The 16,352-nt window shown below is 52.9% G+C and overlaps 1 protein-coding gene across 2 annotated transcripts in view; it reads right to left on the bottom strand.

Annotated features, from left to right (window-relative positions):
• TSHZ3 (teashirt zinc finger homeobox 3) overlaps positions 1-11,791 on the bottom strand; it is a 71,399-nt gene extending 59,608 nt beyond the window's left edge. Inside the window, exons 1-2 of one of the 2 annotated variants that reach the window (XM_060084598.1) lie at positions 11,467-11,791; positions 9,906-10,600 (exon numbers count right to left, since the gene is read on the bottom strand). In XM_060084598.1, coding sequence (XP_059940581.1) covers positions 9,906-9,945 — 40 coding nt within the window. In that variant the 5' untranslated portion in view covers positions 9,946-10,600; positions 11,467-11,791. Of the gene's footprint in view, positions 1-9,905; positions 10,601-10,861; positions 10,960-11,466 lie in introns of those variants that run through there. The other variant, XM_060084597.1, reaches the window with a different exon arrangement.
• Positions 11,792-16,352: the final 4,561 nt, after the last annotated feature.

The following is a 16,352-nucleotide window of genomic DNA, read 5'->3' as shown; positions in this document are numbered from 1 at the left end:
CTCGTCCGTGCCTCTGCCAATCTCGTGCCCGCCCCGCCACACGCCCAGCCATCCATACGAAGCAGGCTCTCCTCCCTTCGCCCCTGAGTCTCCTCTCTCCTCTCTCCTCCCTCTCGCCAAATCAGCAGTGCTCTCTCTGCAAGCCAGCCGTACTGTGTACAGTGGGAGGAGGAGGACGACGAGGCAGCGTCACATGGACCGGGCTTCCCCTCCCCTCCCCGTGTCTGGCTGGGGCCCCTATGATAAATGACATATGTCATTCTGTCAGGAGGGAAGGGTGGGTCAGTGATGTATGACTCCGCTGAAAAGGAAATCGACTCTTTGGCATGGCGCAGCTCTTCACCGGGATCTAGTTTCAGAACTCTGAAATGAATTCTCCGACGTTTCAAGTGCATACTTAGGGCAGGCTGATGGGAGGCCTGGGGAAATCACACTTTTATCCTCCCCCTGCCCTTCTGATGGCAAGGGAGGGGGAAAAAAAAAAAAAACCACGGCTCTGCCACTGGATACCTGCAAAAGGCCACACGCGTGTCAAAGTCCCCAGCAGTCACACACCACGGGTTATTAAAAAAATGTGACTTTGGGGGCAAAAAAAAAAAAAAGGAAACGAAATGAAGGGGAGTAAGGTTAGTCCTTTTATTTATTTATTTTTTCATGGCAAAGGGCTGACACAAAAGCAAGATAAAAATTAGCATGTTTGAAGTAATCGTCCGCAGCTTGACATCTGCATAGTAAATTTTAAAGGAAAAAAATGTGTCAGACAGCCCTGAGCCGCTTCGCCCTCCCCCCTTTCATTAGCTCACTGCCAGGGTGGCACTGCTGAACCTCATTACGGCAAGAGGATTTATGAAGCTGAACCCAATGGCAAAGAAAAGGCATCTGTCAATAATTGTAGGGAGCTGCACTCACAGCTTTGAAATCTCATTAAGTATGCAGTTATCAGGCATAAAGATCAAAAACATTACTCAACTCCGACAGAATCTTATGGAGGAACATTAATTAGCAACAGGCCTACAGTACAAAAAAAAAAAAAAAAAAACACACAGACTTCCTCTCACACCTGCCCAACCCACAAACCTAAAGCAACACTCCCCCTCCCGCCCGCAAAAAAATAATTCCCAGCATCTGAGACTGATCAAGAACATGAAACAAGAGAGACACATACAGAAAGGGGGAGAGGGAGAGAAGGGGTGGGAGGCGAGCAGGGAGGGAGGGGAGAGGAGGGCGGGGAAATTCAGTTGAGAAAGCCTTGGCGGTGAGGAGAGAAAAGGAAGAAGCTGTCAAACTTGAGAAGGATGTCAGCACTGGCCCTGATTACAGGGGCCTATGGAGTTCTCAGACCTTTTATCATCCTCACCATCAAAACCAGCTGAAAGTCACCGCAGGAGGGCTGGTGGCTGGCCCCGCTGTAGCCCAGGCCCAGGCTGGGACCCCCAGACCCTGTCCTCGGCCCCTGCTCACCTGGCAGGCCGGGATGCTAGGCCTGGTGCCCAGGAGACAGGCCCTTGCCCAGCCTTCCGCAGCACCCTGATTTCCCAGGCTGTTCTGCAGCCAGCCCGTGAAAGCAACAGCCAGACCCAGCTCTCCGGGCCTCGGGCACAGTCGAGGGAACCACTTGCTGTCACTGCATCTCAGCACCATCTGCAAACACCTTTTTCTTCCTCCAAAGAAGAAGAGGCATCCCCTTCTCACACACCACTTTCCCTTATTTTATTTCTGTGTATGCCTGATTTACAGACTCCATGCCTTACAACACAGCGAAAAACAAAATATAAATGCAGAGAATTCACATCCAAGCCGTCAGGCCAACACCGGGTCATGAGACCTCTTGGCCTTTGTAGTACGTGAGACAGGGCCCGGCTGAGCATGGGGGTCAAACCTCCCTGCTAGGTTGATTCCTGGTTATCCACAGGGAGAAAATTAAATGACAAGGTTCCTCTCCCACCACATCCTCCACCTCCTGCAGGCTATGATGGCAAAGAAGAATTCGAACGGGTTTGGAAACATCCCGCAAGAACTGTGTGCTTGGGGTCTCTGGCCAACTTATGTCCTACGGTGGCCTGGATCCAGGGTAGGTGCATGGAGATGTGGCGGGGGGAGTCTCAAAGATCACTCGGGTTTCTGTCAAACAGGCAACGTCGGCCAACGCCGTGGCGGGATGTGCAACAGTCAGGCACGGTCCTCAGATGCCCCCATGAAAGGTGTATAACAATAGTCATAAATAATAATAATAATAATAAAGCATATATTCTGTGCTAATTTCCCTTATTGCACTATTACAGAAAGGTGGCTTTCTCTTGTTACCCATAAGCACATGCTCCTATGTTCTCTCTCTCTCTCTCTCTCTCTCACACACACACACACACACACACACACATGTGCACACACGGCACTTCCCATAATCCCACACCATGAGGATGAGAAAACCTACAGAACAGCCTCTCCCCTGATCTGAAAACTCCGCTCTCATCCTTCTCTGAGCTCCTCTTCCATTCCTATACCTCTTACTTCATTCCATAGGCCCTTCTGAAGTGTGTACCTCTCTCCCCTCCAGAAATAATGGTCACCTTTTCTTAATTGGCCACATCTTTAAGGAAAGGGGAACTAAGATTCCTAGGCAACCAACCTGAAGACCCTTTCAAGCCAAGGCCCATCCTTTCCAATCACTGCCTCTCCTTTGGAATATCAATGGATACAGCTCGGATAAATTGTCACCTATGGCCGAAAAGAGTTGAGAACACTTGTCTATAAAGCAGACTTGACGAGAAGGCATTTTAGCAGGAGTGTTACAATAAGGTGTTTATATTTTTTTATGCGCTTACCATATTACCTTTATTATGTGTAACATCAAAGTGATTATAGCAATTACATTTAATAGAATTAATTACAGAACTTCCCATCATCCCGGGATACATAATGCATTAGAGGTAAGGCAAAGAAAGAAAACATCTTGATTGTAGTGACTATTGTGGGTGTGTATTTTCCCTGGCAGCAATGCCAAACCAACTGCAGCTTTCAGGAAGAGCAGGGCAATGGAGACGGAGAGCTTTAATCAAAAATGAGGTATATTTCCCTTAACTTAAGTAACACTTTTGCCTAATAATATGTTGGCGCTATTGGACATATAAAATCAATTTAATTTTTGAAGCATGAATCTTTAAAAGGCACTGGTTAATCCACCCAACCAATGTTACTACATAAAGGAGAAAGCACATGGGTGAAAGACTTACAAGCCTTTACGTATGCAAAATAAATTCACTCAAGGCTTCATTAATATTAATTTAAATTCAAAACCCATTTACATTAAATTGTTCATTAAAAATTGCCTATTTTATGCAACATGCATTTCTCAAAGAACTCAGAGGAAACTGAATACATAGGACTAGATTTAATGACGGGGATGGAAAATCAAAAGTAAATGAATTGGAGTCATTTCATGTATATTACCAAACAGCCCTTTGCTCTCCAAGGGATGGGATCCAGTTTGGGGAACAAACAGGCATTCAAAGTAGTTTGCTTTCTGCTACTATAAAGTTGTGAACGTGACCTTCTGGTCTACCCAAGAGGAAGAAGAAAACAAGAGAAATTGGTGGAATGGAAACCAGTCCAAAACCAGACTGGGGAAGGAAGCAGGTACCACCTCAGAATCTCACCTGGACTCAGAGCATGGAGAGTTAGGCTTGCTTTTTAAAAAGTTACATTAGTGAACATTTGCCAGTACCCATCTTGGTCTAGAATTAATAGTTTCTCTCTCCCTATTCACTCCACCCCCTGCAATCCTTTATTCCCAAAGCAAGGGAATCAGGAAGATGATGACAAGAAGTTGGTGAGTTCCTTGCTTTGGCGCCCTCCCCCTTGAAGACAATCTGAACTTACACTGTTTCCCCAACAGCTGTTCTGGATGAAGAAAACACAGTCATAATTAATAACATGTGTCCTGACAGTATGAATTAATAATTTATCATTAAGCCCAAACAAATTTATTCTTCAAGAGCCACACCTTAGCACATTTGAGAAAAATAAGGTAAGGAGATGGTCGAAAAGTCCGGGCAATGTGACCTTCAGAAAAATGCTTTCCCGACCCCCAATACGTCTCTTAGGCCACTCTTGTTGAAATACTAAAATAATTTACAGAATTGAAAGTAATTAAACCCGAGAATCTAAGTGCTGATCAAATCAAGTGTATGTGCTCAAAATGTCTTTTTTTTTAAATGGGGCTTATAAAATATTCAATATTTGGTCAAGGACACTGTGTAATCTTTCTAATAAAGATTCCTAAAAGTGGAGTATGACAGTCATTCAGGCAAGTGGTCATAAGCAGATTATGTTCTATTACTGTTTTTTTTTACTTCCAAAAATGCATAGCATCTTTCTAATCACAAACAGTAACCTGAATTTTTACACCCATGTCTAACGTAAATGTTTACAAATGTTGAAAAATTTGAGAAAGCTACCAAGTCTACGTATCCGTTCCTTAAAATTCAGGTAGAAGACTCCAGAAAGAAAAAGAAATATTCATAGCCATTGTTTAGTAGAATTTGAAAATTAATTTAATGACTAACTGCAAATACTGGAAACTAGAATTAATCTGTCTAGATTTTTTTTTAAAGGCTTACAGACGTTTAAATGCAAGTATCGGGACACTTTATCAACCTAACATAAAATTGTCATCTTATCTTATTATATGACTATTTTATGCACGTGTCAAAAGAATTTAAAAATGACTGCCTGTCTACTGAGTCTAATTACAACTGCACATTATCTGTCTCGATGTACCAGTCCATATCATTGTTACCAAATACAATATATTGTATTCACCTTTCATTTTTAACTTCAGACAGAGAAACCACAATTTGGAGCATAACCAGAACACACACACACACACACACAGTGAACACCTGAGAGGGTCCGGGGTGAGTGATTCCTTGCACAGGCTGCAGGATGGTGGTACAGGGGTGTTACAAAACAGCTTCTTTGAAAGGCCTACCTACCTGAGCTGCACAAAAACACAGAAAGTAGACACACACCCTATTTTTTTTTTTCTACTACAAGACTAAAGCTATTTTTATAGTTTGTCCAGTGACAGGCAGGAATAAAAATGGGCCAGCAGGAAAGCCTCACAAACTACACTCGGCATAACTGGCCTGCTCCTGTTATTGGATTAAACATGGCTGTGGGGCACCAGGACCAGGACTCCCTATCCTCTCCCTGCTCCTTCCCCGCCTGCATCCACGGCCCTCGCCCCAGCCTGGCTCTGCCAGGCACCAGGGAAAGACAAAGGCCCCCCAAAAGGGCCAGGCGCTTCGCCCTCAAGAAGGTGACCCTTCTCCCTCCAGAAACCCAGAAGGGGAGGACGGGGAAACGAAGGGTTTTCATTCTGGGAACTCACCTGGGTTTCACAGCATTTCCCCCGGCCCTGAGCAGTCACCTTTCATTCTAATCAGTTTACAAAACAATCTTTAGTTAAAAAAAAAGAGGAAAAATGCAGACTTGCGAGGCAATTTGGGGAATAACTGCTGATACATCAGTTATTGACTACCTGGCTCCTGTTTACGAGCACGCTCAAGGCAAAACTGAGAACAAAATGACAACATCAACTGCTCACAATCAAGGGTGGCCCTGGAGAGCACTGAAGCCCTAACTGACAGTTGTCAAGATAATGGGGGCACAGCAGCTGATTCGGGAAGCTTCTCTCCCCTGTGTGGATGTCCAGGGGAATAGCCTTGCCTCCTGCCCTCTTTGTTTTTCTCCTTCAGCTTCTTGATTTCTCTTTTTTTAGAATTTACATTGCTCCTTCCATTTTGTAGGAAAAGGGGTGCGGGGAATCACAGAGCGACCAAAACAGTCATTTTGTCACCTTGCTACAGGGTAGAACGTCTGTCCAAAGGAGAGACATGTGGCAGGTTTGAGAGCAAATAAATTCCCAAGGCTGATGCCGAAATGCCTTCCTGAATGCTCCATGTGCTTCCAAGAGAGAAAAGCTCCTCTCTGGAGCTGCCTGGTACGTGGACGAGACTTAGGAAGGTTGGGATGGTGTTACTTGGACACCGCCAGGTGTGCCATCTTTTAGTTTGCCCATGTCTACTGGCAAAGTAAAAACTCCCAGGCTATGCCACCATGAGCTTATCCTATTCCTTGGGGACCCACAGTGATCTGTTACCCCAGCAGGTCCTAAGGGGTCCAAACCACTTTGACAAAAGTCAAGATGCTTGAAGCTTTACCTTTGCAGTGGGACCACCTAAGAACTCCATGGAAGGTTATTCTCTTTCACCAAATAAGACTCAAAAGGTCAGTGGCAAGTTGTTGTTTGTTGGATTGTTTTTTGTGTTTTTTTTTTTGAGGGGAGGGTGGAGTTTAGGCAATGGCCTTTAATGATTTTACACTTCCTTCCATAAAATGAACAGGAAAGAATAAAACGTGATCTGCTATTAAGTACTGCTTGACTTTCTTTTCGGGTATTTTCAAAAAATACTTGTTGAAAAACAAATGCTACACGTAGGAGAGAGGGAAAATGGTAGCTCTGCCCAAAGGACAGGGGCCTCTGTAACCCCGCTCCTCTGAACTTCTACAGGCAATGGCTTTTGTCCAGCACAAATGTATAGCCCTTTAAAATTACATGCCTGGAGAAAGGAAACTCCTGCCCAGGTTTCTCTTCAGCAGGTGAAGAAATTTCTCTCTCCCCTTTAAGAAGAGACACTAAGCCGTGCATAATTTCTATCAAAAAGAGAAAAATCCTAAAGGGCAGAAATCCGTCTTTTCAGGGATTCTTGGAGCCTGCTTTGGCCTTCTGGAGAACAGTGTTACACTTGGCCTAGATGTAAAAACTGTGCACCTGTGTGCTATGTCTGCACGCTCTCCCCGGCTCTCAGCCCTTTGTGGTTGTTATTCTACCCCCAGACCATTAAAAGGGCCCTAATTCCTATGACATGATTATCCAGGTACCAAAGCCCATTTGTCACCTGCAGCAGAAAATTGAGTTAATGCACAACTAAAGGCAGCCAGGACTGTGTAATATCAACTTGATTACATCAAACTAGCTGCAAACCTAATTCTGCTGGATGACACTGCGTCGAGCTTGTCATCTCCAATCATTAAAGCTGTCAGGAATCCATCAGGTTTACAGCTAATTAGGTGAACACTAATGAAGCTGGCAAAACAACTTTTCTTTTTTTATGGCTGAGCGGACCTTTCAGTTTGGAGGGGGGAAAAATTCTCGAGTCTCCTCAAGGTTGCTGGGGAATGGATTTCCAGTTACCAATCAGCAGACATCTTTCTTTTTCCCCACTCTCTCTCTATCAGTACAAAGCAATCAATTTGTCATCACTCCCAGTATGCCACAAAAGCAGGCATGAACCTTATAACTTGCAGCTAGGAGAACTGAAAAAAGGAGAAAAAAATGGGAAGTTTCTTGTCCATCCAAATAAACAAACAAACTCACACAGCGCACTTATTGGCCTGTGCATACTTATCACCAGCCTGGATGTGGAAGGTTTTTTTTATTCCTCCACTCTCCTAAATAAGTAGCCCTTCAGACATTCCCCCCCCCTCCTCCACACGTCCATTAGGCAGAGGCATTCTGATAAAGTAAATCCAAAACCAGGGTATGAGAAAGAAAAAAAGCACTCATGCTGCCAACTTCTGATTGACCATTAAGCTATTGATGAATGTGCCTGTCAGGAGAGAGACAATTAAATCAAATATGAAACAAAGTCGTTTTGACGGGTCATTTTGATAGAGCAAAACCATTCTTCCAGCTCCTATTAGTAGTGCAGTCAAGTTTTTATATAATGAATATTTCTTAACTGACCTGAGATTTCCTGGCTGGCTTTTTAAAAGGTGCAAAAAGGTTAGTGAACAGGTTGCTTTAAAAAACTAGATAAATAAAGCCAACAGCACATTTCCTCCTCCTCTAATATTTTTAGCAGAAATTTATCAAATAAGAGTCTCAGATTGGCAAGGTGGAAGAGAAAAGATGAAGCAACGGCGGAGAGGATTCTAAACCAAATGTAAAGATGCAGTCACATATGGTTCATTTGATTGAGGCACACAGATACCTTCAAATGTGCATCCAAAAAGGAAAGAAAAAAATCCCAAAGACTGGAAGCAGTCCAAGACACTCCTACTGCCCAACTTTGTGAAGGAGTCCTCCAAACTTTGAGAGTTTATTTTGGGTAGATAAGCTCATTGCTTGAGCTTGGAATTTAAAGTAGAAGATGGGATAGGCAAAAAGCACCAGCCAGGAGGTGACTTGAGAGGAAGTACCCTCCGTACAACCACTACTGGGATTTTCAAACTTTCTAAATTTGGGTAACCCTGAGGACAGAAAGCAAAATCTGTAATATATGCCCCAAACCAAGTCTGTTTTCTTCTACGATTTTCTTAGGACACTAAAAGGACAGTACATTTCGGGGAGAAGAAAGAACAGCATTTCCTCTCTGTGACCCTGTGTGTGAGAAGACTCAAGTTCAGATGCAGCCGGTGTGTGAGCTCTACCGGCAGTGCCGGCTGAAGTGACGGAAATGACCATCACCATCACCCCCACTGCTACTACAGGCACTCCGGGGCAACATGGGTACCATACTTTCATCCAAAAAGGGCACCAGGCAATGCCCTGACCCTTCTCCCTCTCCTCCCTTCTTCCACAAAAGCAAAGAACAGAAAAGAAAGGAAGAGAAGGGAAAAAAAAAAAAAGGAAAGAGAAGAAACGAACCTCCACTTAACCCTCCCCTTCAGGCAGCATCTGAACCTCTGCACATCTGAGTGTTACTCATATCAAAATACATCCTGTCCATATGTGGTCCTCTCAGCAATCCGCCCCAAATCCCAGAAGTTGCACTGACAGGGCCCTAGTGACGTCACAGAGCTTGGCCTCACCATTTCAAGTGATTTATTGATGTTTATTGGGAATGAATAGATCAAAGGCAGCAGCATGATGGGCAATCAATCAGTCATCAAATCAAGGGTGGCAAAGGGCCAGAAACCCTTCTTCCAAGCAACATGCCCCCAACTGACATTATTGCAAAATAATGTTATGTGTGTGGGTTTTGTTTTGCTTTCAATGATGCTTTTTCCAGAAAAGAAAGAAAGGAAAAAAAAAAACCCGGCTCAGTCTTAAAAGGAGTTGACACTCCTGGGGAAAAAAAAAAAAAAAAAAAGAGGGGGGGCGGTGATGGGGAGAAAGTACTCAGACACGTCCCAGAACTAAGTGCTATGAGGACATGAGGATGGGAGAAGCAGTGGAAGGAGGGTGGGGGTGAGCGAAAACAAACCGGGGAAAAAGGAACGCCAGCATCTAACATCGACTTGACAGTCATCTGACAATACCCAGACCCTGTGCGCTCTGCTTTCCACCGCTGTGCCCGGTTTGGGCCCAATAAATGAAGAATCAATCGGATTAGCAGTAAGGTGGACGAAGGGACCCGCTCGCTCACTCGCTCGCTCTCTTTCGCTCGGCAGAGACACCAGGCAGTCCCCCGCCGGCCGGCCGCGGGAGGACACGGAAGGTGTCCCGGAGAACTCAGGTGACCCCGCCCGCCCCCACAGAAAGAGACAGAAGAGGGCTCCTTCCCATTCTCTCCGCGGCCAGGCAGAGAGCTGAGGAGTCAGGGACCCAGCCCGGCTCACTTCGCCGCGAGCGAGCACGGTTCCCGAAGTGGGTGCGGGCGGGAAGGGGCGGGGGGGGGTGCAGAGCGCAGCGGGGCGTCCGGGGGGCGCCGGTCCGTGAGGCGGGCGCACGCACCAGACAGGAGAGCGGCGAGCGAGCCCGGCGCCCTGGAGTTACTCTGCGCGGCCAGAGCGAGAGGGGCGAGGAGCGGGGCAAGAAGCGGGGCCGCCGCCGGCTGGAGACGCTGGGCGAGGAGAGGAAGAGGAGGCGGAGGAGAGGAGGAAGGGGAAGCGGCTCGTACCTGCTGCGCGCCGGGGCGCCTGCTGCTTCCTCCTCGGCATGATGCTCCTCCGGCGACTGCCGCTGCCGCCGCCGCCGCCGCCGCTGCCGGGCTGAGGAGAGGGAGGGAGGGGCGGCGGGCCCGCGGGGGGGCGAGGCGGGCCGGCTCTCAGCCTCCCCCCCGGAGAGCGGCCGCCCGCAGGATGCTGCTGAGCCCCGGCTCTCCGCGTCCCCCCCGCTCCGCGCTCCGCCGCGATCCCCGAACGTGCGGAGGGAAGAAGGAGGGCGGGCGAGGGAGGCGCGGGGAGGGAGGAGCGCGGGGGGAGGAGGAGGCAGAGGAGGAGGAGGAGGAGGTGGTGAAGGAGGAGGAGGAGGAGGACCGCGCTGCCGGCGGATTGGGAAGTTTGACAAATCGCTCCAGAGGCCGGAGGAGGAGGGGGCGGGGAGGAGCAGCGGCCCTGCCCCCCCCCGCCCCGTCCCCAGACGAGGTGCGCGGGGTTCAGGGCCGGGGGGCGGGGAGAGGGGGAGAAGGCGGGCAGAGGGGTGGGAGGAAGAGCGCGGGAGCGGCCCCGGCCGGTGAAGCCCCGGCCCCCGCCCCCGGGCAGGGGGTCACGACATCGGAGGGGGCGCTCAGCCGCCGCCGCCGCGGCCCGGGGCTCGGCGGTCCAGTCTTATGCCCGCTGCGCGGCTGGAGCGGCGGCGTCGGCAACAGGCAAGCTTAAAGGAAAAGGAGATGATCGTGTCACTCGCCCGCCCGCGGGGGCGCCGCGCCCCCGCTCCCGGCCCCGGGCCTGTCTAGGACCCCCGCCCAGTCCGGGGAGGGGGTGCCCCCCCTCCGCCTCCGCCCCGTGCGCGCAAGCAGGGGCGCGGCGCCGGCCGGGCCGAGCCCGTCCCGGGCCGCTAGCTACTCCCGCCCGCCCCTCTTCCCCACCCGGCCTCGCCCCCTGGCCGTCCCCCGATGCCCCTCCCGGGCCGCACTTCTCTCCACACGCCGCGTCCAAAGCCCCCAGCTCGGACCCCCGGGCCTGGGCCCGCGCACCCCGGGGATGCCAGGGCCCGCAGGCGGGCGCCGGCGCCCTCGGGGGAGGAGGTGGGCGCGGGCCCGAGTGGGTGGGGGCTGCTCTCAGACCCCGCGCCACCAGGGCTCCTCCCCCGGGACCCGCCGCAGCCACTTCCCCCAATTTTTTTTTCCGGGCAAACTTTCCCGGGCCGTCCCGGGGTTTGGTGTGGGAGGGGGTGCCTCCAAGTTTCCTCTCCAGACTGGGAAGATCAGGGTACCTCCACCCCGCCCCTCGCCACCTAGGCGCCGGGGCGCGCCCCCCACCACCGGCGCAGGCAGATCCCAGGGCGGGACGGCGACGGGGTCAGGAACTCGGGCACCCAAGCCCATCCCTCGCCCCGGGGCGCCCCGAGAGGGGCCACCGCGCCCTGCGCCCTGCCAGCCAGCAGTAATGAGCAAAAAGAATTGATTATTGATTGGGTGATTGGGATCGCTGAGACTCGCGGCGGGCCGGGCCGGCGGGCCGTGGAGAGGAGGAGCTGGCAGGGCTGCATTGGCTGCGGGGCAAAGCGGGCTCACTTACGGGCGGCCGCTAGGGCGCTGGTGGGCCGGAGCTCACTGGGACGACCCCCCAGCGGCGCCGACTGAGCGGGAGCTGGAGAGGCGCGGGCGGCGGCGCATCGATGCGCTGCGGGCTCGATTGCGTCTCCCTAGGCCAGCTCTTGGGCCGGGAATGGGGCGGCAGCGGCGGGGCCGGCTCCGGGCGCTGCCGGGCGGCGTTGGCGGGAATGCGGGGGCGGCCGCCAGGCCTACTGCCCCCGAGGCGGTGCTGCTCCCGGGCGCGCCGCTGGGGCCCAGGGAGTTTCCTGGGCCCCGCGTCCGAGAGTCCCGGCGAGGGCCGGAGCCCAGTGCCCTGGGACTGGCTGCCTGAGCGCTCCGGGAGCTGCAAACCCTGGCCTTCTTCCTTCCTTCCTTCCTTCCCCGCCCCCCCCCCGCCTTATGTTTCTTTTTTAGTCTCTCCCTCTTCTTCTGCCCCCTCTTCTCTTTATTTTTTCTTTGTGATTGTTTTTGCAAGTTTGTTTTAAAAGTTCACAGGCATGCTTTCTTTTTTAGACTAGGAGACCGTGATCTCACCCTGACGGTAAGATCAGAAGTCTCCGCTTGCCCCCAGCCTAAGAGCTTGGGCTCGGTCCAGACGCCTCCCTGAATGCAGATGTGCCGCCGCCGTCCTCCCGGGCTATAAAGACGTCTCCTGCGCCTTGGCGCGCGCAGGAGCGCTCGGAGTTGCGGGATGCGGACCCCGGGTGGTTGCGGGAAGTCGGAGTCGAGCGGAGACTGGGCTCGGAGGCTGGCCTTGTGAGGCGGACTCGGGGGCGGGGGCGCGGCGTGCAGTTGGTGCCTGCGGCCGCAGAGGCCAAAAGGACTGTCCCTCCAGGCCCGGGAGACGCGGCCGTAGGGCGTGAAACGCTTTTTGCGAACGAGAAAACGGTGAGTTAGCAGAGCCGCCCGTGGCCTCAGGATTCTAGAATTCTGGTTGCGGCACTGAGCACCACTTGCCTGAAGGAGGGTAGGCGCCGCGGGAGGTCAGCTCCTGCCAGCCCCCGGCTCACCTTCCATGCTCCGAGCGCCCACTTAGGCCCGCCGGTTGTAGTGAGTGCACGGCGCTGGGCGCCGCGCACGGAAGGCTGAGAGTTTCGCCCTGGCTTGTGCTCCCCCCTCCTTCTTTCCTTCCTCGCGCTGCTCTCCCAACCTCAGTTGCCTCCGCCCCCTCCCCCTGCCGGCCGCGGCCTGAGCTCCCGTCTCCGCGCCGCCGGCAGTCACCGCCTGATCGCTGCCTCGCCCTCCCCAGCTCAGGCGCCGCGCGGAGTGCAATCCGCCCCAACATCTGTCCGTCCAACCATTGGCGCATCCATCAGTGTCAGTGAGCTGCACATCGCCGCGACAGCCCGTCACGCACAACACGGGCTATGCGGAGTGCATACTGCGACCGCGCTACTTTGCCCGGACACGCAAACAGGGTTCCGGCCCGGCTTGGCACAGTCTGGAACCCGGATCTCTACGGGGATCTTTTAGCCACACGCACTCCCTTGAATATCGGGACCTCTAAACATGACTAGTTTTGCAGGCCATTCTAAGGATGGGACAGATGCAGGGGGACAGTGTCAACCTTGCATTCCATGAAGTTCTCTCTGCCCCTTTTCTGTGCACTGGGTACGGCATGGGAAAGAAGGAAGGGAGGTTTCCCAAATCCGCAGCACGCACAGTATAGACCTGGAAGTTACCTGAACTCCGTGGCTTAAACCCGCTTCAGCTGGGCCGAGTCTGAGGCTGTCGAGGTCGCCAGGCAGGTCTTAGCCAGGAGGTCTCAATCTAAAACTTTGCCAGGCCCCGCCTGGCTGCTTTGTAACGTGGCCTGACAGTGAGGAGCGAGAGGAGGGAAGAAAACGCGGATCCCAGTGAGAACCACGAGCTAGATTTAGGGAGAAATAGTGTCTGGGTGGCAGTAAGTCTGTAATTCACATTTTATTTACAGAGGGAGAGAGAGCAGGGCCATACGTTGGAGAAGCCAGTGCCTTGCAGGGGCTTCCCGGCAATTCTTCCAGAGTGCTGACCCCGGCGGTGGTGGCATGTTCCCCTGCGTTTGCTTCTTGCTTTTCCCTATCGCCCCCCCGCCCCCCCCCCCCCAGTGTCCAGAAGACAGATACCTTCACATATGTCCCTGATCATATGATCAGTCTGGCCGGGCCAAAGGGCCTTTCTTGTCCTCCCAAGAACTTCAGAGGAAGAGCGAACATAGGACCTACTCCTCCTCGGACATCAGCGGGGCGGCTGTCCCTGGCACTTTCCTTGATAGGTCTGCATTATTCCTACTGTGACTGTATCTGTCCGGGTGCCTGGTGAGTTCGGCCCCTCCGAGTCGACTACAAAAGCAGGTCAAAACCTGTGCGTCTGTTCGTTCCGCGATTCCCGAGTTCGAAAGGATACAGGAAACTGCTTTCCGGCGTGCGCCCAGGTCTGCGCGGTTCCGGAGGAGGCCAGAGACGGCCGCGGCGGCGCTCGCTGGGGCTCCTTTCTCGGGAAGGACGGACCACGCTGTAGGGTGCGGGCTTCGCGCACCACATCCAGCGGCCGAGCCGTTTTCACGCTAGACTAGAGGGCGGAAAAGCCCGCGCCGGGCGGAGGAGCTAGAATTCTGTAGAAGACACACTGTATAGAAATCTTTGTACCCCACTCTGAAGAGTTGCAGAGACCATTCCTTTGAAAAGCAACAACAGGCTTCCGCCCAGCACAAGCACCTGGCAACTTCTTACACGCGTGAGTCACGCAAAAAGTAACCCCCAGGCCAGTTAAATCCTCCCACCTCTGGGAAGTGCCGTGTTTCTGGGAATAATTTTTTACGCCCCTAAAAGTAAAAGGAGAAGTTGCCTAAGGGACAGTGGGGAGACACCAAAATGTCCGGTGGCAAACGCCCGTAGGGGAAACTGGCGGCTCCCGTTGCGACCAGGTGGCTCACCCTGTTAAGAGCCCCCAAAATTCCAAGGGGCCATGAAGACAACTTCTGACCCCCAAGATTGCGCCTGGGGCCCAGAAGAACCCCGCTCCTTCTCCGAGGCGGGATGCTGAGCCCTGTTCAGTACAAATGCTTCCAAACGCGGCTCCTTCAGGTCAGGGGTTAGAGGCCCGACTCCAGCTCTCGGAAGTCAAGGAGCCCCAGGCCGCAGTGCCCGGGCCTACCTGAGCGGGTCTCTGCCACCCCGGGGGTGTTCCTGCCCTGGGCTAACCCGAGCCCGACCCGGACAAGTTGGGGAGGTGGGAAGTACGCAAGCGTGGCTCCAAACAAGTGTGCGGTGGAGGGGCAGGGATCCGGCCGCAGCGCGCTGCGTCTGGAGTCGGGAAGTTCGCGCTGGGGAAGGAGCAGGCGGGCCACCGCCGGGAGGCATCCGAGGTTGTCTTCAAGGTGCGGTTGAGGGCAGTGGGTGAGAGTCCGCCGGACCCAAGCCAAGCCGAATGAAGTGTGTCCTCATTTGGGATGGCCAGGAGGGAAAAAGCCTTCCAGAAAGAAGCATCCTTGAAGCTGCCGGTCCAGGCAGAGTAGCCAGGGTAGGTTGGGGATCCAGGGGCCTAAGCCCAGACCTTGAAGAGGGGTTCTCCGTGCCCCGAGGGAGGCGCGGGCCGCCTGGAGGGACAGGGCGCGCTCTGGGAGTCTGCACCCCATTTCAAGGTGTGAGGGCATCTTTGGGGAGCCACTGCCTGCCCAGCAATGCCCAGGGAGGCGGCTCCAAGTGCTCTCCAGCCCTCGCCCTCTTGGAACGCTGGCGCTCTGGTCTGGCCGCTTTCACACTCCTCCTCGCCACAATCTGGGCTAGGCAGGAGGAAGTACCCTGGGTGCAGGGAAGCTGACTGCCAGCACCTGCACACCTCAACCAAGAATTGTGCTGGGGACCTCAGCCCCTGCCAAAACGCGAAGGATTTGGACCCTGGGGCCAGGCCCTAGCCAGGCGGTTAATTGTTTGCTAAAAGTGCATTTACACAGCGGTGAAGTTTGTTTCTCTTTTTCCGGTAGCTTTGTTTTAACGAACCAGATGTTTGTCTGTAAATTCTCCCAAGAACTTTTACAGTTTTGACGTGCAATAAACCTTCGAAAATCGGAGCGGTATATTAATGCCACTTCTGTGGAGCCTTGGGGGAGCTGCATCAGGCGTGCCTGGATGGGAGCTGGAGGCGGGGCAAGGCACTCCTGGAAGAAAAGTAGACATATTGGCCCAAGGTCAAGAACTGGTGTTGAGAATGTGAAGCTACCCCCCCTCCGCTCCCCGCCGCCCCACCAACACTCGGGTACACATGCTCCCAACCCTTCCCCTCAGGCGGGGGATTCCTGCTTTGTAAATTTCTTGTGGCTCCGCCACAGAGGCCTGGCCCAGCTTTGCCAACTACTCTCACTTCAGGTCTACCAATCCCACCAGGACCATCCGACTCAAAGGCAAAAGGACCTTTGGTCTTCCCTGACCAGCCTTGAGGTCCGCTGTCAGCTGGGGCCGGGCCGTCCCTGAACTCCTGGGCATGACTGGGACTTCCTAAACTTTGGATGCAAGCCCCCTAAAAAGCCAGGGCTGGCAGGTCCCCCTCCTTGATGCCTCATTTTTTTCTTTTTTTCCGAGTCGGGATTTCCAGGCAGTTATAAACGTATTTCAAGACAAATACTAAAAACTACGCACCTAACAGGGAGGGAGGGAACATGGTTATCGGAGGGGAACCAGGTCTGCCTACATACCCATCTCCTAGCTGGGTGATTGGTAGGGACTGCTTTCTGGGGTTTCCCAAGACCGGCTGAGGATTTTCCTTCCCTACCACCCCCGGGCTCTCCTCTCCTCTCCACCGGATTTTCAGATATGGGGAGCCCAGTTTAGACTCCACTCCCCTTTCTTGTATAATTCTCTTTCAAGCCCAGTCGTTCACCGAACTTTCAAA

This window comes from Mesoplodon densirostris, chromosome 19 (genome assembly GCF_025265405.1).
Source record: "Mesoplodon densirostris isolate mMesDen1 chromosome 19, mMesDen1 primary haplotype, whole genome shotgun sequence".
Lineage (NCBI taxonomy): Eukaryota > Metazoa > Chordata > Mammalia > Artiodactyla > Ziphiidae > Mesoplodon > Mesoplodon densirostris.
This window is presented reverse-complemented; position numbering and strand designations above follow the sequence as displayed.